Source organism: Hydra vulgaris, chromosome 07 (genome assembly GCF_038396675.1).
Source record: "Hydra vulgaris chromosome 07, alternate assembly HydraT2T_AEP".
Classification (NCBI taxonomy): Eukaryota; Metazoa; Cnidaria; class Hydrozoa; order Anthoathecata; family Hydridae; genus Hydra; species Hydra vulgaris.
Window position 1 is genome coordinate 19,805,531 of NC_088926.1, and position 22,420 is coordinate 19,827,950.

Sequence of the window (22,420 nt, forward strand, 5' to 3'; positions counted from 1 at the left end):
TTGTTACATATCTATTATTGTTACGTATCTGTTATTGCTACATATCTACTGTTGTTAGAAATTAAAGCAAAACTAAATGATTTAAAAGGCATGTACTTGTTGGGCTAATTTTTTTAGTTATTTTGGTTTATTTTTTTTATTCCTTATTTTATTTTTTTATTTTGTATGCTGTTATATAATTGTTTTTAAAAAGTCTAAATTTTATCGATATGCAGTAATATGTTTTATTGATATTAATAGACCGTCGGTTCAATCCTACCAAAAAGAATCGTGGACTTAAAGTAAAAAAATATTCAACCCAGAAAACGTTGGAAATCTCAAAACACGGTAATACCGTAGACTCAAATAAATCTATATCTCTTACTAAGGTATCCGTTTTAAAATCCGGTTTTAAATTCGCTTACAAGTGCAGTTTTTGATGACTCCATTCATTACAAGAATTTTCATGATGAAGAGACATCATTTCAGCAATGAACAATGAACATAGTAACAATAACATACAAAGTTATGACCATAATAACAGTAAGTTTTATAACGATGAACTTACTAACAATGAACATAGTAACAATAACATACAAAGTTATGACCATAATAACAGTAAGTTTTATAACGATGAACTTACTAACAATGGAAGTAATACTGATAAATATGTCTGCAATGAACCAAGAGTCTATGAAAATAATATCGATAACCTCATTAAAAATAATGAAGTTTCTCAAGAACAAGTAAAAAATTCTTTTAAAAGCATGGCGGAGTTTCATAGCTTTAAAAGTTCGAACGAAAGTCAACACTCAACAAATATAACAGCATCACTCAACAAATATAACAACAAAACAAAAGAGAGACAAACAAAGAATCACACATTTATAAATGCAGATCAGAGTCTTAGCGAGCCGACAAAAAATCACAATATATATTCCGAAGATGCTAATAATAAAATTCACGACTACAAAAAAATTATTCATCTCGATATCGGACAGTTTCAACCAAGAAGATTAAGCACGAAAGACAGAGCAGCAATACGCCAAAAGCTCAATAGTTTAAACAAAAGTAATGTACAAATTAACATGCGAAATCGCACTGTATCGCTAGTAAAACAAGATGTTGGAAAAAATGAAGTATTAGTATGGTGTGATGATTCGGAAGAAGGAAATGACGTATAAGCTACAAAATAACTGTAAAAATGTTATGTACATAACAACACCATTGCAATTCACATGTCTATAGATAAATAAATTTCAAACACAACTGCAAGAACTGCAATAAAAAATTTAGCCTCTTATAATAAAATCCTTATTAAACTTTGGTGAGTGTGGTGGTGTAACTGCCGCTCTCAATTTATATGCTTTCGACTAGCATCCTAATTTTTTATAAAGTTGTACTTGTTATAAAAATGTCATATAACTTTTTGCAAATTCTTGAAATATTTAGTTTTAATTTTTTTTTTTATTTTTTTTTTGTTTTACATTATTTTTGTCTCGCTTATATTCACGATGCCTAATTTAAAGCATCTTTAGGTTTATTTAAAAAAAAGGTTTATTTTTTTTTAAAAAAAAGATTGTTTTGTTAATGCGTGAAACAGAATTTTATCGGTGTTGTATATTTTTAATGCTGGAAAACTTTTTCAGTTACTTACAAGCAGTCAGTTAGCTTTTTTAGAAAACTGCTTCTTTTTAAGACATATTTAAGCCAACTGCTCTCACAGAAACTGTATTGTTCTTGAAAAGAAATTTTTAGGTACGAAATTAGGGTAATGATTTTAAAGTTCTATGAAGAAAACTTTGCTTTCTTTTGTTTCTCATTGTTAAACGTAACATACTACCTTATCCGCTGAATAGCGCATATATCCTTAATATATCCGCTGAGTAGCGCATGTCTAAACTTTCAAACAAAGTCCAATGCACTTTGCTTCATGTGACGTGTATCTTATAATCAAGCGTTTGGAAAACTTAGTTGTAACCAGTTACATATTAGTCGAACACAAAAGACTGACTTTTGATTTTATAAAAAGTAAACAACTCCATATTGTTATAGAGATCAGCTTAGCACGCATCAAATCCTTGTGTCAAAAGCTTTACCATAATTATAGGAATCTCAACTAGATCTTGGACAATTTGTTTTATTTTACCTTTGGCAACATGATGTTTAGTGGAAACGATGGTTTTTAGTTTCAGCTACTTCAGCAAGTGTTAAGTTTACAATGAATCAGATTGATGTCAGGTTGGCTATTCGGTCGGCTAGGTCCATTAAACTTTAATTAATTTTATCGAAATATCGGTACTTAACAAATCTGGAGGTCTTTTAAACTTGTATGGCAATAATATCTCTACTGCATGATGTTGGACACGAAGATATTGTTAACTCACAGGAAGAAGTTGATAATTTACTTAACTGGTCATTCATGTCAATCAGTGGCGTCGCTAGGGGAGTGCGGTCTGCACTGGGTGACACCATCGCTGCGTGACACTCCGGGATGACACCAAAAAATTGATAAAATGCAATTATGCCAGAACTTATTTTTCTAAAAGACCTTTTAGATATAGAGGACTCTTTTAGTTTCATCTTTCACCTGTTAGTCTAGAGGAGTTACACCAAACGCTTAACGTACTGATTGACAACAACCGCAGCGACACCAAAGTGAAACAAAAACTCAAATAATTTCTCCAGCAAAGGATAAGAGAGAAGGCCTATGGTTATTGCTGACAGTAAGTCAGAAAATCAATCTTTAATCAAACTCTTTTTTTGACATTACAAAATGACCTTGAATGGGACAGTCACTTCCACCAGAATTGCTGCGCTAGAATATCGGGAATACATTACTGGGGTCGCATGTTGCCCCTTTAAACACATATTTAGACGAATTTGGTTATTTAGGATACGGCCTTAGCTTGACCTGCGTTTTGTGACATCTCTTGTGCTCATTTCATTAAACTGTCAACCCTTGAGTAATATACTGCAACTAGATTTAATGGACGCCCATGTCAACTCCGAAAACATTTTTCTCCGATTAATCAAAAAATCTCTGTATCGACTGATCACCCTTATAGAGCAATGTTTAAAGTCAAAACTATTATGAAAAAATTTGAGGATTTTGCGATAGCTGAAACTCTTAGATCCAAAAATTGAATGATTAAAGTAATCTTTTTCGGGTTCCAAAATGTTCCTACTTACCTATTTACTGTATTTTTTTATACATAAAATAGTAATAAAAATAGATAATAATAAACAACATTTTTAACTCGAATTTAATTTAATTCGATTTTAAGTATATAACAAAAGCATGTTAAATACTTTGTATTAAAAGAAAAAAAAAACGGATTTAAAGAACTATTCTTTTCTGTTTCTATAGAAATAAACTTTTTTTTATCCGATTTTTATTTTATACTTTTTTTATTTTCACTTTTTTAAACTTATTGTTGAACTGAAATGAAAAACTGAAAAAAAACCTGAAAAGGCCGGAATAAAATTGAACTAAAAATACAAGAGAATAAAAGTGAGTGTATCGTAATTCAAAATTAAAACACTTGAAAAGCTTTTTTCATGTTATCTTGCGTGCAATTCGCTAATCACTAAAAATAAAAACTTTAAAATTAGATTATTTTAGCAAAGCAATTAAACGAAACGGTTCAGTTTTAAAGTCGACAATTAAAAGCTGAAGTATTTCTATTACTATTGAAATTAAAAAACTTTTACTTTTAAAAATTTATGTTTTATTATTTCTTTGTTTAAAGATAAACTTTAACTGATAATAATCATAATTATAATAATAATCATAACAATAACAATATTGGTAATAATAATATTGAATTATAAGCTTATACATTTGACTTACAACTCTTATTAAAAAATTATTATTATTGCATTGAATGAGTGATTATGGCGAAACTAACATGTTTATTTTGCCATTCACTCATTCATTACAATATTATAAATAAATTAAAAGTACCCTTATGAGAAAAAAATACAGACTTATATAAGACTGTGACCAGATATAACAATTTCTCTTTTTTACTAAGTTTTATTCATTCTTCAAATGTTAACAACTGCAAGGTGTACAAATAAAGAACTTCTTGCTTTTCACTTAATCTAATTAAAGTGTGAATTCTTCCGAATGATGAATCACGAAGAACTTCTTGTAACTGACGGTCTCAAAAATAATATTGGCCGAATAATTATTAATGTTGGTGGATCAAGACATGAATGTTATATCAGTACTATTCAAAATTTTCCAGATACAAGATTGTTTTGGATAGCTGAGACCGCATTGGCAATGGAAAATTTAAGTGTGGAGACAAGTGAATTTTTCTTTGATAGACACCCGGGGTGTTTTGAGAATATTTTGAACTATTGCCGGACTGGTAGACTTCATTGCCCAAAAGATGTGTGCGGTCCCCTTTTTCAAGAGGTATGTTTTATATTTCTAATTTATTACCACTCTATTCTTGCATTTAAGTAAAAAAAATATGTTTTTACAATCAAAAATTATTTAATTACCTAATTTATATAACAATTTTATCAAATATTAACCAATAGTATCAAAATAGTTTGTTTATCTCTTAACAAAGTTGAATAAATAAAATAAAAAATGAATCAATCAAAAAACGATTCAGTTCGGCAGGTATAAAGTTATGATAAAAAAAATTATTAAGTTATAAATATATTTAAACAAAATAGGAAAATTTGAACAAATTAAATTTTTTTAAATTGTTTAAAATTGAGTTTTAAAACAATTTTTTTTTTTCACTTTGTATCTTATAAATTTTCATTTGTTTTTAGGAGCTTGAGTTTTGGGGTGTAGATGAAATGATGATGCAACCTTGTTGTTGGCCTAATTATAGTGAATACAGAGAAGTTAGTAAAAACCTGAAATTATTTGAAGTTGAAGAAGATGAACTTTTGTTATATGAAAAAAACTTGGATGAGACCTCAAAAGGAAAAGTTTTATTGGAAAAACTTACCAGAAAAATATCACATATTTTACCACAAAAAAAATACATTGAGAATGTATGTATACAATGATCCAAACTAAGCCAATTGGGGCAAATACCGAGCGCTGGGGTTTTTAAAGGAGTTATTGTAAGAGTAGTAAACTCTTTTATTTTAGTAAAAAAAAGGGTAGCTTGGTTTGGTAATAACTCTGCCCATTTTTTTCTTGATATAAAAATATAAAACAATTGTTTCAAAAATTACAATTTGGCTAGCATTTCTATCTAGTAAAATTTATGTACACATTTTATATATATTTTAAAATATATTCAAAACTTAATATATGTATATATATATATATATATATATATATATATATATATATATATATATATATATATATATATATATATATATATATATATAATAATTTTTCCACCTACCACAGCAACCTTTAAATAAAAAACAAATTTGCGAAGGCGAAACTATTGAAATAAATTACCTTTTTTACTATTGAAAAAATAGCAAAAAAGGTAAAATATCTCCAAAACTTAATTTCGTCTACTTTTAAAACGTATAGTTTTAAGTATTTAAGTTAACACAAGTACATGTGTTAAAGTAAAAAAGCAAGGTAAAAAAATTATTTTTCATCCAATAGGATAAAATTTTAAAAATAGTCAAAGCAATATGTTTTAGCTAAAACATATTGCTTTGATACTTTTGATGGCTTACTTAATGTAAAGCTCTCTTTTTTTATAAGTTTAGCATTATAGAAATTTATTTGAATATATATGTATTACTTTTTAAGGGGTGTTGCATAGATAAAATGAGAAAAATGTATAGATAATATAAGAAGCGGCTGTATCAAAGATATAATAGGTAGACGTGAAATGATATGAATGGAGCTTGTATAAAAGTTAAAAAAGGGTAATAAAATTTATAATAAATGAGTGTATAAAAATTATGAAAGTTAGGTGTATAAAAGATATGAAAGGTGGGTGTATAAAAGAAGTGAGAGGAAAATATATAAATGTTATGAAAGCTAAATGTACAACCGATATGAAAGTTGGATCTTTAAATTAGGCCTTAAAGTAACTTTTTTTCGCTTCTCTCTTAATTAAGAATATTTAAAGTTAAGCAAGTGAAATTTAGGTAATGGCTGTGAGCGATGAAGTGGTGAATGGTGGAGAGGTGTACAAAGACTGATAATAAATTACCATAAAATTGATGTATAATAAAATCATATAGAAAAAGAATACTTCGTATAATGTAAAAACATTTTCCTCTAAAAAAATATTTTTTAATTTACTTTTATGCATGTAATATAACAATATATTTGCGTTTACATAGACTTTATCTATATTGATCTATATAAATCTAAATTATTTTTTTTTAGACAATAACTGGTATAAACATTTTCATAGTATTGCTCTCAATAGTAACCTTCTGTTTATCAACAGAACCGGTATTTAAAAGGCAAGAAAAGTTGTTTAATTCATTCGAAATATTCTATTGCATATTTTTCACTCTGGATTTAATTTTACGAATTGTTTGTTGCCCTTCAATGGTGAACCTTTTCAAAGAATATCTCACGTGGTTTGATATAATTTCTATACTGCCATTTTATTATGAGTTTGTTTTTAAAAAAAGAGAAATTGGATTTTTATTACTTTTACGGTTGCTTCGTATATTTCGGCTACCTCGGTACTTCAAAGGTTTCCGAGGTATGATAGTAATAGGCGAGACATTAAAAGCAAGCTTTGAACAACTATTGTTGCTAATATTAGTGCTTACGATTCCCATGGTGGTTTTTGCAACAATGGTGTATTATGCTGAAAAGGTATTTTGGTATTTGAATTAAAAATAATTTTAAGATTTTGGTAGAGATAATGATTTTATATAGTATTTGTGTTTTTATTTTTAATTATTATTTAATATTATTAAAATATTATATATATATATATATATTATTATTATTATTTTTATCATTTTTATTATTTGTTATTAGTATTTTCTTATCTCTATGTTATTATTACCAGCTCATTTAGTTTTATTTTCATTTAGTTTATTTAGTGGATAATTATTTTAGTTTATTTTATTATCATTTGAAGCTTGTATGTTTAATATTTAATCGCTTAATAAGTTTGAAACGCCTAGTTTTCAACGTTAAGAATGATTTTGAAGATAATTTCAATGCAAAAAAGTAAAAAAACTTCTAAATGCATTTAAGAATAAAAATGGTACTTCACTAGTATAACTATAAATAAACCAGTAGGTTTGTTCAAAGAATTTTTCACGAATCTTTTTGATTAATAATATATATATATATGTGTGTGTGTGTGTGCGTGTGTGTGTGTGTGTGTGTGTGTGTGTGTGTGTGTGTGTGTGTGTGTGTGTGTGTGTGTGTGTGTGTGTGTGTGTGTGTGCATATATATATATTAGCATTTAACTAGGAACTTTATGCCTCCTTCCTTAGGAGGCGTAAAGTTCCTAGTAAAAAGACGCCAGCTTAACCCAAAATGTCGCATTTTAGGTTAAGCTGGCGTCGAACCTCGCACCTCTTGGTTCTGAGCCAGAATTCTAGCAACTGCACCACCACCTTTATAAAAAAAATTATTATGTTATGTATAGTATAGTTAAAGTATACTCTTTAAAGTAGTATACTCTTTAAACTATATAAGTTTATTAGAACAAAAGATTAAAATAGGATAGTTGTGGCAAATTAGCTTTTAAATGCCAAAACTTTTGTGGCAACGGCTCGACATTAGGTTTAAATTGTCGATTGGGACCATGTACGATTTTGTTGTGTGTTTATAAATTGTTTAAAATATTTTATAGTAAAAATTAAAACAATTACTTCTAAAGTATCATACTCAAGATTCTTGTTTTACCTTGATTTTTCTAACTATTTGGAAATAAAGTTAGATGTCTGTTTCTAATTATTTTTTATAAGCATTTACTAAAGTTAGTATTGTTTCATACTGGTTTTTACCAAAAGAAAATTGTAATCTTGTGATAAATTTCAGGTCTAACACTAGCTCTACTCTAACCAAAAGACAATTAGGCGTTAAGCTGTTGTAAAACCAAGAAACCATCAGTGTCGTTTTTTTATTAATTAATTAATTTATTTTTATTTATTTTGTGTGTGTGTGTGTGTGTCCTATAGCATCTTTAAAGTTCTCCCTTTTTGATTTTCGGTTTAACCTTAATGCCTAAAAAAAATTATGGTGAACAAATATATTTTTAAAAAATGACGTCATTGCTTTTTTATATTGTTGCTTTTGAGCGCTATGGTGTCTTTTATCGCTCTTATCGCTCTTTTGAGCGCTGTGGTTTTATCGCTCTTATATCATTGGAGTGTTTGCTGTTTTATTGCCTTTTTTTTTCAACTTTTTAATTTTTTTTTAACAATTTTGTAGTTAGGTAATAAGAAGTTTATTAACAGAGATAAATTTTTTTTTTATAAATTTTCTTTTTTTTTTACCAAAATATTAGAACAGTGATTCTAACTTCGAAAGCATTCCACGTTCATTTTGGTGGGCTATAATTACTTTAACTACTGTTGGTTACGGTGATATGTCGCCAACTTCATTAGCGGGAAAAATAATTGGTGGATTTTGTGCCTCATTTGGAATACTCGTGGTTGCACTTCCGATATCTATTATTGGAAGTAATTTTTCGTTTTACTATTCTTACGCAAAAGCAAAAATGGAACTTCCTAAACACGAGAGCAAAGTTTTGAGTCAAAAGAATCAAAATCAAAGACTGAAAGATAAACAAGATGGTATTTTTCTTTATTTTCTATTTAAAACTATTATAAGTTTTTTTTTAAATTACAAAATATTACAATTAATTCTTTTAACAGCAAAAATTTACAATACAATGGATGAAAAAGTGATAAAAAACTATGTTAAATAAGTACATTTCAGAGCCCTAGTTAAATGTCCTCTACAATGACAATAACATACAACTATTGTGTTGACTGCTGTATTTAGTTATAAAACAAGACAATAACAGTTGTAATTTTTTTACCGAATAGTTTCATACAATAGTTAAGAACAATGCCGGATTTACTGTAGGGCTTTTTGAGCAAAAGCCCTGGGCCCCACATGTAAGAGAGTCTCTAATATAATAAAGAAATTAGTTTTAAGCCTACTTTCGTAAACAATTAATGTTAAGTCTTTATAAAACTTGACTTTATTTTCCTAATAACTTATGTTAACAGCTTAACACTGATTGGTTAATGACAATTTCTTGGATCAAGGAGAAGAGATCACCTGCTGAGAGATTTGTAACATATTTGTAACATAGCAAATCAGGGACATGCAGCGCAATATATGCTTGAGACCATTTTGAAATTTCTAATTCACAAAAAATTGATATTAAGTGTTGTTGTGGGCAGTCATACGACAATGCCTCAGCAATTAGTAGAAACTACGAAGCTGCACAAATAAAATTTAAAGAAATTAGCAGTTTGGATACTTTTTGTTGGATATTCTCTGAATTTGGTAGAAGTGGCTTCAGCTGAGAGTTGTTCGAGTGCTGTGAGTTTTTTTAACATTATTGAGGAGCTGTAAAAATGTTTGTTGTACCAGTTACACACGTCGTTATGAGATGCTGTGGAAAGTTTTGAAAGGAGAAGATAATAACGGTGAATGTTTACCTAAAAAATTAGCGCAATGCGCTATTTTTGTCGAGTAGATACTAATTAGGCTCTTGCAAATGGCTATTCGCAAACTGGAGATGTGCTCCATAAACCTGTTAATGACAGAGATAATCTAGCTGAAGTACGCTGCAAAGCTCTGGGTCTTTATGCGCGCTTGCTGCCTCTGGAAACTAAAATATACTTAATACTCTAGAATGACATCTTTTAAATTAAAAGCTACAATTAAATAACAATGTGTCCAGCATCGAGTCACAGAAGGAGTTTGTTATATTAAAATGTAATTATTTTGAAAAAAAAGGAGCAAAAAGGATTAGAGAAAGCTGGCACATAAAAATATTTGATAACTTCTTCAAGAACTCAAAATGTAAGACTAACTCCCTTAGACTGTGTACATGCAACTTCCACTCAAATGTCGCTTGATTACGTGGAAATTTCGTGATGAGAGCTTCATTACCGATGAGTAATGAGGCTCTCTACGCGGAAATATTGTTTCCTATAATGAAACTCATCAAAAATAGGCTGTATACCTCAGTGCTTCAACAACGATGTAACAACCAGGCTACTAGGAGTATTGAAAAAGACATCATAAGAGTAATGAACTTTAATGATATTGTCAATGACATTGCAAGACCAAAAAACTAGAAAACTACATTTATGATTTATTTCTAGTATTATAAAAGTGACACTTTTCAAACGTGACAACTCAAACTATTCTTTGAGAAAGTGTAATACTTTTTCTGAAAGCACGCTTTGAATCATTTACTATTTGATTTTATAGATAATAAACTCATGTCATTAATCAAATGACTATGCCAAATATTGCATTACCAATTATCCTAAGGCAAAGAGCTACTTACTAAGTTACAGCCCGGGCCCCAACAATTGTAAACCCGGCCCTGGTAAGAATAGGTAGCACTTAGAATTATTTAGTTGTTGTTATTATTTCTATGAATAGGTCACTTAGTGTTACTTCGTGTCAATATCTTGGTATGAAAACCACATAGTGGGTGTCAGTTTTAGTCAATGTTAGTATGTGTCAGAAAAATTATTCTAGTAAAGACGTCAAAGAACAATACCAATCTTCAATTTTTTTAAAGTTGCATTTAAAAAAAATTGAACTAAACGAGCATTTTTCTTTATCACCTAATGTCAATAATTTACACTTTTAGAAGTAAGTGGACTAGATGGTATTAAAATTACTTTGACATATTCAAAAGTAATAACAGGGTTGTCCATAAAGTACGTACGCTCATAGGGGGAGGGAGGAGGTCTTCAAAAAGCGTAAAAAGCGTATGGGAGAAAGGGTATGGCTTTAACTTAAAAGTATGTACTTCAATTTTCATATTTATCAAAATTAACCAGCTAATCAATAAAAAAGTTAAAACTCTGACTAAAGATCCTAGTTTTAGTAGGATTTTTTGATGTTCCAGATAGGACACTTTCACACATTGTGCAATAAACGCACATGTAATTACATATTTATTTTAAATTGTTTAAATATAGATAAAAACTCACAAACATATGGTTTTATTTTCTCAAAAAGTTTTTATACTATCTGAAATACAATGTCTTATGGTATCGTGTTGAAATACAGCTATCTGAATGTCCATTTCAGTATTTCAAATGTTATTAAAAAGGCAATCAGTTAGCAAATAATTCTTTATAAGATGGTATGAGCTGCCAAACATAAACTAACTAATAATTTAATCATTTGGTACAATCTTTTGACTTGGTTTTCATAAAGTTTATAATAAGGTTTTAAGTTCCTTTTTTGACGCCAGTGTTTATTAAACCTCTTTGATTTATACCTATGTCAAATGAGGAGGCCTTGAAAAAAATTGGGATGACAAAAGCCTGGGAAAAAAAAAATAACCCTAAATTGCTTATCGCCATCCCTTTTTTTTTACAAAGCCTTCTCATTTGGCATAGGTATAAACATACTTAAGTTTGGAGTTTACACAATGTGTGAAAGTGTCCCATCTGAGACATCAAAAAATCCAGCGGGCGCCCATGCATACATGCCACCTCTGATATATTGGCCCTGAGTAAGGCGTATTTCAGGCAACCTATTTTTTGAGTCAACAAAATATTGGTTGCCGTGGCTAGTGGTTTGGACGCCCCGCTCCCCCTCAAATAAACGTGTCATTAGGGTCTCAAAGTTATCCAAATTTTACCGCTATGTTTTATTAAAATAAAAAACTCCTTATTAGCAAAAGGGCACAAAATTTGCTGTTTCTCCCCCCCCCCCTCGCCTCGCCAATTAAGGGGTATGGGTAGCCTACCCTCGGCACTGGGTTTTAGGCTTTGTTTTCAATATTACTGATCTCGCGTAGGACTTGTTTTTTACGAACTTTCTAAATAGGGGCGCCAGATTAAAACCTCCGCCTTAATTTGGTTTTTTTTTTTATTTGATCCGTCATTAAAACAAAAAAAGTGTACAATATGACGTTATCGGGAATCGAACTCGAGTTTTCGCTGTCGAAGTTTATAACATTAACCTCTTGGCCAAGCACAAATTGTTAACGTGGAACTTAACTTTATTAAATTAGTATTTGTATATACATTTGAAGAAGTATTGCGTTCATGTGCCGCAAACAAAGGGCTTTGGGGTCGAATAAAGTATCTAAGGCACCTCCTCCACCTTTTTCGTTTTTTCAATAAACTTTTTTATGTAAAAAAAAAAGTTAGGGAGGGGTATTTGAAAAACGTACGTACTTTTTAAGGGGGGTGTGGACATAAAAGTACGCATGGGAACAGGGGGAGAGAGGGGGTCAAATTTCAAAATTTTTGGCGTACGTACTTTATGGACGACTCCTAAGTTAATGTTCAAAGTATTTACCCTTATAATTAATGCATCGTTATATTTGCGTCCGATTATTCTTATAATTTATGCAGAATTACATTTGCGCCCAATTATTTTTGCAAGTCTTAAACTTTTTACTTTTTTTTTAGGCATTGATTAAGGTTAAGCGTTAAGTTTAAAATTTTCATTTTTTTTTTGCCAGACCGTGATTGTTGCTTCTCAAAGGCAAGAGCAACAGACTTGAGTCTTTTTTGAGTCAAAGTTTGAGCACATTTTGTGACAGAGACTAAAATGTAGCTTGTCAGTTTTGAGACAGCAGACTAAAATGTAGCTTGTCAGTTTAAACATGATTGTAGCCATACATTTAGGCTCAAATTGGTTTTTCCATAATTTCTTTTATCAGAAAATTGTTTGGGGAAAAATTATTTTCTAAACCCACTTATAAAAAATTATTCGGACTTTTTGAAAAAAATGTAAAATGCCTTTTATTTTTCTTGCAACCACTATGTGTAACGCTATAATCACCATGAATATAAATACGACCCCGAGCCGTGGCTACACACCCCTATATTTGGAGGGGAGTGCAAACACATTTAGGGAGTCCATTAGCAAATTTAGGACCTCTTTCTGAAATGAAAAGAGCTTTTTTTATTATTTTTAGTAATACATAGTGGAATATTTTCGTAACCTTGACATTGGAGCAGATTTTTATAGGTTGACTTTCAAAATAAGTTTCCTAACATAAAATGAAGCCTAATTGTATACCGGGCTTCTTATTATATATATATATATATATATATATATATATATATATATATATATATATATATATATCAAGTCTTTTGTTTTTTCTTTTTTTTTCAATATATTGTACATATATATACTGTATCTATATAAAGTAAATACACTTAGAGTGTTTTTATTACTTTTGCTTTCTTTGTTCCGCCGAATTTTTTTTCTTAGAGCTGTTTTTTAGCAAAGTCGCACGTAAAGTATCTAAAGCACGTAAAGTATCTAAAAAAAATACTTTAAATATTTTTAGGAATAACGAACATCATCTTTTAATTATTACAGATGGTCAGATGATGTTAAATGTGCTTCATACTTGTTTATTAAAACGCATTTCTAAGGTTAGTATGTCATAGCTAATGCTGATGAACCTGAGACCACTTTTGATGTATCACAAATTTTTGTTGCTGTTTTAGGGTAGTTCCTCAACCTTTCACCTTGTGCATTTGCTAAAAACCTTTTAAAAGGTCTAATTACTGAAATTTTATTGGCTGACGCTAATGGCTACAATTTGGTGGGGAAGACAACGAGAATTAAAAGAAGAGTAGTTATCCCCAAAAAAAAGTTTTATATTTATTCAAAGGCTTCGCATGTTTAATAAAATGTTTCAAACATAATTAAAACTGGATATCTTTGACGTAGCCATTTTCATCTGCACCAAATATATACGGAGGGACCATTGTTAATAAAATAATCTTTGTAATTACTGCAAGGAAAAACACTTTAAAAGGCATATAAAGCCGTTACCACTTTACCATTTGTTTCTCTGTTCTTAGAGATTATTGCAGAAACATTTTTTTGCCATCGGTTGCTTCAATTTTACTACTTTAATACTGAAAACACACCAAATTTGCAAATGTTCCATATTAATCAAGCGCTCAATTCTCAACATTAAATGATGTTGCTCTAACAAGACTAATTCCGTTAGGTTAGGTTTCCTAATAGAAAGTTAAGGATTTCAATTTAAAGTTTGCGTATGTACCCACCACCAAAATGCAATATTTTTAAGAAACATTATACAATGGAAATGTACCTGCAAAGGTCTAATGATAAAAATTGTTTGTGATGTGACAAGTTATAAGTGCACGGTTTACTGAGATAATAACTTTTAGGAGTAGTTTCTTTAGACAGTTTCCTTAATTGCGTGAGACTTTCGATGATGTTCATTCTGATTTGAACCACCTACCCAGCACAATAAAAGAAATCCCCCGCAATATTAAACTAAGCTTATCTGCCGTGTTATTAAATAAAAATTTCAAATGTTAATTCTATAAAACTATTTTAAAATGTCTATTAAAAGCAAAATACATTTATTTTTAACTAGTGCCTAATTAAATTTGTTATAAAGGAAAGTTTATAAAGAAGTTTTTTTTTATATATAAAATGAATTGTAGATCAATTTAAAACAAATTTTATTTTTATTCTAGATGATCTTTTTAATTCTGTATATAAGAAGCTTCAAAGTGTGACCACAACAAATGAAGAAAATAATGCACAACGCTTAGCTCATACAAACAATTCCTATAGTTTTTTAAATTTTTCAGAATCAGCCAAATTGGATGATACAGCTTCGTCCGAGAATAAGGTTATCGATAACTGCACTCAAACCTGTAAGTTTAATGAAGAATATAAAGAAACTTCATTTCAATTTACTAACAATAAACCGAGTAACAATCAACTTGTTGACGATGAATATATAATTAGTATAAGCGCTAAAAACGAAGGTAGTCACAAAGAAAAAAGTCATAAGAAACATAGCAAAAACGAAGATAACGAAATTGAAAGTAGTAAAACAGAGAATGAAGATAGCTGTAAAGTTGAAATTATTGTTCCAAACAGAAATAACCAAATTAAGTTTACAAAATTAAAAACAAGTCATGCTAACTTAGAAGAACCTTGCAATTTTGAAATTTTAGACGAAGGATCGGTCATCAAATTTGAAAATCAAACAAATACGAGACCAATTAGAAATCGCTCTTTCACAACAATTGATCAGAGCAGCGTTTGTAATTTGATAAAAAATCATCGCTCTTTTACAACCACAGATGAAACTACATACAGCGATTCAACTAACCATCATCCTAGATGCTCTGTGGAACTAAATAAATTAAACCACGAAAACAAACAAGTAATCCATCTTGATATTGTGCAATACCAACCAAAAAAGATAACTAACAGGGATAGGGCAAACATTCGCAGAAAACTCGTTTACAGAAACACCATACACAGGTAACTGTCATGTTAATTTGCAAAATAAAACACTGAGAAGATTTGGTGTTGTACAATAGTTTAAAAATAATTGTCAATCTGCTCTGAAAAAACTTTATTACTCTGAAGCTATATATAAACATTATCATACCGATAAATAAAGTTAATGTCTATGAAAGAAAAATAATAATCAAGCTAACTACTTATAATATTATAGTATGTACACAAACTTAAACGGAATAGTAATGTACAAAATAAAAACCTTTTTCATTACTGATAAAAGAGTTATTGTAGTTTTTATATTAAAGATTTTATTATGTTTGGTGGTTTATGGTTAGTGGTTTATGATTAGTGGTTTATGGTTAGTGGTTTATGGTTAGTGGTTTAGGATTAGTGGTTTATGGTTAGTGGTTTATGGTTAGTGGTTTATGGTTAGTGGTTTATGGTTAGTGGTTTATGATTAGTGGTTTATGGTTAGTGGTTTATGGTTAGTGGTTTATGGCTAGTGGTTAGTGGTTAGTGGTTTATGGTTAGTGGTTTATGGTTAGTGGTTTATGATTAGTGGTTTTTGATTAGTGGTTTATGGTTAGTGGTTTATGGTTAGTGTTTTTTTACAAACAAAATGGTTTTGCTTTTAAACTAAATATTAAAACTAAACTAAAATAAAATTAGTAAATACTAAAAGATAATAAATTACTAAAACTAAAACAGATTTATCAAGTTAAAAAAGTTGATAAAATCCGCGAAAGTAGGCTCTTTTTAAACTTAACTTGAATTTAATTTTACGTATTGAGAAAACTTTCTGATCCAAATAAAATCATTTTTATTTAAAAACAAAGTTATTTTGCTAAAAAACTTCTTTAGCATTAGCTTTAGTAACATTTTAAACTTTTTACTAATTTACTAAACAGTACAAAAAAGTAACAGTACCAGTAATTGACCATGTGTCAGTAGTTGACCATTTAGAAGAAAATTTTTTTAAATAAGCCCTACTACTAAAATACTCTCCTACCATTTGGTTGTATATACGGAAACGCGGTAAACATTTAACAGCTGTGAACAAAAATGGTTTACAGTCAATGTTAATGCATTATGCTCTTGTCTATGTTATTAAGTTTATTTCTGCAATTTACCAAGGAGAAGCTACAAACAAATTAATTTTAAAAGGTAAGTACCATTTATTTTCATGTTACATAATTTTATTTTGAAATAGGTATGTTTGATACTAAATAAAAGTTATTTATTATCTGTTTACTGCCATCTGAAGTCAGTTATGAGGGTGGTCATATATTAGATCAGAAAATTTAAATAATCTAGTAGTTAACGAGGGGTAGTATATTAATCAGTTATTCCATTGTTTATCTTAACTCATCGTAACATAGCAGCAACGTAGCATGTTTCATGTTTTGATAGCAAACTAAACTTGTTTCTATATTCTTAACATAATTTTTGTCATATAAGGTTTAAGATAACTTTTGTCTTATAAAGGCTTAACATAAGGTTTGTCTAAACCAGGTGGTTAAATACTAAAACAATAATGTGTCAACTTCTGAATCAATTTTTTTTTTTGTATTTTCTAAGATTCATAACGCCTGCCATAAAAAGTCAATTTCGAAAATACTCAGAGAAAGCGATGAAGGAAGCCATCCAAGGTGTAAAGAATAATAATACACCAGTCCGGGCAGCAGCTAAAAAACATAGTGTATTAAAAATTACTCAAAAATAAAAATTGGAAGGCAAGTCACCCATTGAAAGAAAAAGAGATTTCAAACCGTCCTAAGCTATAAAGAGGAAATAGTTAGTGCGAACTGGATTCTAAAAATGGTCGAAGCAGGATTCCCTGTAACTACTGTGTATCATTAAAAAAAAAAGTTCAAAATTGCGTACAACGGTTGGTGACTAACTTTAGTCCCCAATCGTTGACTAAAGTTAGTAACCAACCCAATGCTATCAGCAGTGTTGTAACACCATTAGTGATCTATAAATATGAGCGGCTGCCTATGGAAATAACTGTAAACTCTCCTTCCAGTTAGGCACTAGAAAAAAACTTGATTTGTAGGAAAAAAAGCGACTTTAAATCAACAAAAAAAAAAGTTTTTTATATTGTTTTCTTGCGTTTTATAAATTTTCCTAACTTTGTTTTGAAAAATGTTAAAAAACCTCTTTTTAAAATTCGAAACTCCGATAAAATGTCAATAAAATAATTATTGATCTGAATATAATGAAACAATGAAATTTAAAATAAAAAAAGCAAGCTTACTATGATGTGACAGAGGCTAAACCTCTGCAGTTACAAATAACTACTTGTCTAGACGTAAGATGTAGACGTAAAAAGGACTCAGTAAAAATATAACACATCATCTGGCTGTTAAACATTTTAATAAAAAGCCATCATCTGGCGGTTAAACATTTTTATAAAAAAACCAGGAACAAAAATAAAACCTTTTTTGACATACATAAAGTAAATTTTAACAAAAACAAAAACTCAATATGACTTTTTAAATTTTTTTAACTGGGTTTAACCTTAATTAAAGAGATTTTATTATAATCTTTAAACAGGTTAAATATCGGTTAATCAACAAAAAAATGAAAAAGCAAAGTATTCATTAAAGTATTAGCATTTTAAAAAACAACATTTTTATTTATTTTCATTTTTGCTTCTTATAAAAAAATTAATTACAATAGTCGTCATTTTATATAATTACATTTAAGTTTATATATAATAAGAATTTGGGCTTTATTTATAAATAAATAGGATTTCAAGGAAGATGTCTTACTTCATTCTTCTCATTTGATTTAAATCATTATTTAAACTATAAATCTAAAATTGACTGTTTACAAAAAACGAATATTTTTATTTTTAAACCCATTCCATACATTCCTTGATTTTTTAATCTGTGTTCTTTATATTTAGTAGGTTTCATAGACAACTTTTATTGTTACTGTTTGTTTGTTCGTATAAAATTATCAATATAAATGAATGTAAAAAACAAGTGTCAAAGTTTATTTATTATGAATTAATTATTTTCATATCTTAAAATAGTTACTTTGCATGAAGATAGCTTTTTTGTATTTCATTCTGCATGGTAAATATCTTTTTAAGTTTAACAAGTTGGCTATTTGCCCAGCTAATAAAGACAAAAATAATAAAAATAGAAATTAGGCAGAAGTATATTAATTAAATACATTAAGAAATTTATTTATAGATTTATTTGGTAATTCACGGTAATAGTTTATATATATATATATATATATATATATATATATATATATATATATATATATATATATATATATATATATATATATATGATTTTATTTTTACAGACAGAATAAGCAAAGGAATGTTTAAAGTAGAAGTTTAAAAATAAAGCTATAATTTAATAATTAGAAGACGACTAAAAAAAAAGCTAAATTAATTACCATTTGCATAACATAAAAAAAAGTCGTTGTTTACCATGCATATAATAAATTGACGCTTTCTTTAATATAAGAAAAGATCGTTTTAAAAAATGTGCATGCAAAATTTTTTACATTTGTACGCTTTTTCGACAATAGAAAATATAGCTGTAAAATGATTTCAAGGTAAAATCTTACACAAAATTTTTAAATATACTTCTCCATTTGTTTTGTAGTTGTATACGACATAAATAATTATAAACATAAGTTGCAATTATTATAAGTTTGTGTTTATCATAGTATAAAGCAAGCAGTATTTATACAAGTATAAAGACCATTAGAAAGAACATTTGTATACATTTAGAGACATTTCTGGTGGGAAATCGTCTGGAAACTAGCTAGCAATATTCGTAACAATTTAGATTTGGTGGCGATTAGCTAGCAAAAGTTATATTACTTAATCACATCCATACCATTATTACATTATTACTATTACATTATCTTATTATTATCACATTATCCTATTTGCTTTCTTCAACACAGACGCTTATGTGAACTAAAAAAAGTAATAGTCAGAAGTAGTTGAGTTAAAAAGACGACATAATGAAATGTAGACATAAAGAAATGTAGACATTTAAGTAACACATTAAATGTAGTCATTTAAGAAACACAAAAACTAAAAAAACTCATTCCTCCAAGACAAAAATAATATACTTAATACAGCCAAATAAAATATTTTTTAATTAAAAATTTGATTGATTTTTTTTACGTAAATTTCTGAAAAATCAGACCAGAAAACTTTGGATTTCGCTAATGCATTTTACTATCTTTCTACGGCTTTTCTCTGATCTTAAATAAGATAATTGAAATATTACAAAATTTTTTGGGGTTTTTATTCATTGTTCAGCCGTTCGGCTTTCTGACAGAAGTCAGTAGTAAGTCATGAAATATTTTTGTACATTTAGAGCTACTCTTTCTTTGAACCTTTTAAAGAAAGTGTTTAGGTTAGAGACATTCCTGTTTTTAACCTACAATATATATGATTATATTTTATCACGTGCCTAAGAAATAGCCAACCAAGACTAAGCTAGCGACAATGCTACGATATGTAGCCAGCAATATACCATAATACGATCGATAGCTACAAATCTGCAATTTCTAGATAGCAATGCGATAAAATTGTATTGTTGTAAGTTCAATAATTATCATAAATATATTAAATCAAATTTATTAAAAGTTTTCATAATTTATGAATGAATTTCATAATTTTTTAGTTTTTATCGTCTACTGTATCAAAAGCTTTGCCAAGATCTTTAAAAACTCCGAGCGTAAACTCTTTTTGTTAAATGCCTTTAATATCGTGAACAATCTTAATAGTTGCATGGTCAGTGGAATTACCTGACTGAAATCTAATTTGTTTGTAAGTTTTTAAAACCGATTGTACACATTTCACTCTAGTATTTTTGAGAAGTAAGGGAGAATTGAAATCGGTCAAAAATTTGCAGGAGTAGAAATATCTGATTTAAAAACAGGAATAAACCTCGCAATTTTAAGTTTCTTAAGATAAACCCATTTTTTTAAAAATAGGTTAAAAATACGTCAAAGAGAGATTGTTAGGAATTTTACTAACATTTTTATTACATTACTACAAATAACATCAATCTCTACACTTTTCTTTCGAAAAAGATACACTCCATCTAAGAGCTTAGTTGAAGCAAAAAGCATTAAACTGGGGTTTGATGTTTTATTTTTTAGAAAATTAATCATTTAGCCGTTGCTTTTAATTTTCATGAGAATTTATGGTGTTATGCATGGATTTTATAAATTTTTTTTTTGACACATCTCATAGTTAGAAAATGCTGTATTATAATATTGTTGAAGTTTATCGAGAAAGTTATCTACTCTGCATACGTAGGCGAGGATACTTGTTTTGATTTTATTATTTTTTCCATGCCCAATGATTAGCAATCATTAGTGTTTGAACACAAATCCCTTTTTTTTATCTTGAATACCATATACTGGGTTACTTCACATTTTGCTTTACTTAATCGTTTAAACATTGATCACAGAATACCAAATTTTAGGACAGTAATCCAAACTCATGTTCAATCTGGAAGTCATTTTGCTCATTCAAGCTCTATTGTCCAATTATATAAAACTTTGGCTGTTCCAACACTAATGTATGGTCTTGAGATTTGTGAATATAAAGAAGTATTAATGAAAAAGCTTGATATAGTTGGTAGTAACACACCAAAGTCCTGTAGGTTTCAAAATATTGCAAAAATTATATTCATCCCTTATTTCTATCCAGAATATATAAACAGCAATACAGCCAAACAAGCCAAACTTATTCTTTTGTTAAAAAATAGAATAACGTGTGATTATGTGATGTCATGGTTGAAAAACCATACAGCTCTACGACGTTTTTTAGATAATTTTTTGCATTAGTCATGAACTAAATATAGCCAAAATAATGTAAAGCAATAAAAATTTAAAACTTTTGTCTTAAAAAATATAATTCCTGAAAAGGATTTTCAAGTTTTAAAGTTTGAAATTGAGTGCTGGAACTCAAAGGAACAAAATACTTCGAGGGCATTCTTAAAGAAAATTTTCCAAGATGATTAAAATCCGTTTATCATTAATGTAACTGTAATGTATTATATAGTGGGTGTTTAACAAATATAATAATAATTGCTTATAAATACACAAAAGCTTATAAATAACTACTTATAAATACAACAACCCTTTTCTTTCGAAAACCTTTAAATGTATGAACTACTTATTAATTTGACAACTGAAAATTTGTTTTGGGCTCGATATATCATTTTTTTTTTTTTAATTTAATATTTAGGTGCCCCAAGAAGTCCTAATGGTTTTATCACAGAGCACCGCGGATGAGCATTTAATTGGAAGTCCACGCCTCCTCCTAATCGATGTCGTAAAACTTGCCCAGAGGTGGGGTTTGAACCACGGATCTTTTGTTTTTGAAGCAAGTGCGCTACCACTGCGCCACGGCTGCTCATAGCATCACTGATGATGATTGAGGAGCCGTGTCTAAACTAATAATGTTAAAATCAACTTAAAATTTTTTTTTGAAACACCCCTGTTTAAATGCAAAATTGAAATTAAATTTATATCCATTTCTCCATCCATTCCTTCCATTATGTTTGCAGAATTAGGGTCATAATATAAAGTGTCAAAGTTTTGAAATACTTCGTTATTACCATAAAAATTAATATCCTGGTCAGAGTGTTTATTTAAAAGCACAAGGCCTCTTGGTTTTGAGCCACAAGTCTAACCACAGCGTCACAGCTGAATTGCGGTTGTAATGCAGTGTTTAGAGCACTTGCTTTAGAAGCAGGAGATCCAGGTTTGAAACGAGGTCTAGACATTTTTTCGCATCACGGTACGGAAGGAGGCGTGAACTTCCTAGTTAAAATGCACTTCCGAAGAGCTCTGCGAAAAAACCGTTGGGTCTTCTTTTTTTTATTATTTTTAAACAGTTTTTTCATTATTGTAGGCTAAAAGAGAAGTCGTCACTAATGTATACTTTCATTCCTTTATATTGATAAGAATCAAGAACTTTTACTTTATCTTTGTGACGTAGTATTTTTACAACTATTCTTCTT

At 29.0% G+C, this 22,420-nt stretch overlaps 3 protein-coding genes across 3 annotated transcripts in view; all 3 read left to right on the top strand.

Annotated features, from left to right (window-relative positions):
* The first annotated feature begins 470 nt into the window (after positions 1-470).
* On the top strand, positions 471-1,163 carry LOC136082613 (putative uncharacterized protein DDB_G0282133). The gene has a single exon (XM_065802028.1). The coding sequence runs from the start codon at positions 471-473 to the stop codon at positions 1,161-1,163; it is 693 nt and encodes a 230-aa protein (XP_065658100.1).
* Positions 1,164-3,991: 2,828 nt separating this feature from the next.
* Positions 3,992-15,653, top strand: LOC100201415 (potassium voltage-gated channel subfamily C member 1). Its single transcript, XM_065801303.1, has 5 exons — positions 3,992-4,405; positions 4,777-5,004; positions 6,323-6,766; positions 8,422-8,710; positions 14,612-15,653. Exons 1-5 carry the CDS (start codon positions 4,112-4,114, stop codon positions 15,415-15,417), a joined length of 2,061 nt encoding a protein of 686 aa, XP_065657375.1. The 5' UTR covers positions 3,992-4,111; the 3' UTR covers positions 15,418-15,653.
* A 3,238-nt stretch (positions 15,654-18,891) lies between these two features.
* The window catches only part of LOC100208548 (potassium voltage-gated channel subfamily C member 1), a 58,414-nt gene continuing 54,885 nt past the window's right edge, over positions 18,892-22,420 (top strand). The window contains exon 1 of the mRNA XM_065801305.1: positions 18,892-18,977. Coding sequence (XP_065657377.1) covers positions 18,967-18,977 — 11 coding nt within the window. The 5' untranslated portion in view covers positions 18,892-18,966. The remainder of the gene's footprint in view (positions 18,978-22,420) is intronic.

Coding starts and splice junctions, on each gene's coding strand:
- LOC100201415 (XM_065801303.1), top strand. CDS start 4,112: ATGATGAATCACGAAGAACTTCTTGTAACTGACGGTCTCAAAAATAAT. Junction 4,406..4,776: donor GCGGTCCCCTTTTTCAAGAG/GTATGTTTTATA, acceptor ATTTGTTTTTAG/GAGCTTGAGTTTTGGGGTGT. Junction 6,767..8,421: donor TGGTGTATTATGCTGAAAAG/GTATTTTGGTAT, acceptor CCAAAATATTAG/AACAGTGATTCTAACTTCGA.
- LOC136082613 (XM_065802028.1), top strand. CDS start 471: ATGAACAATGAACATAGTAACAATAACATACAAAGTTATGACCATAAT.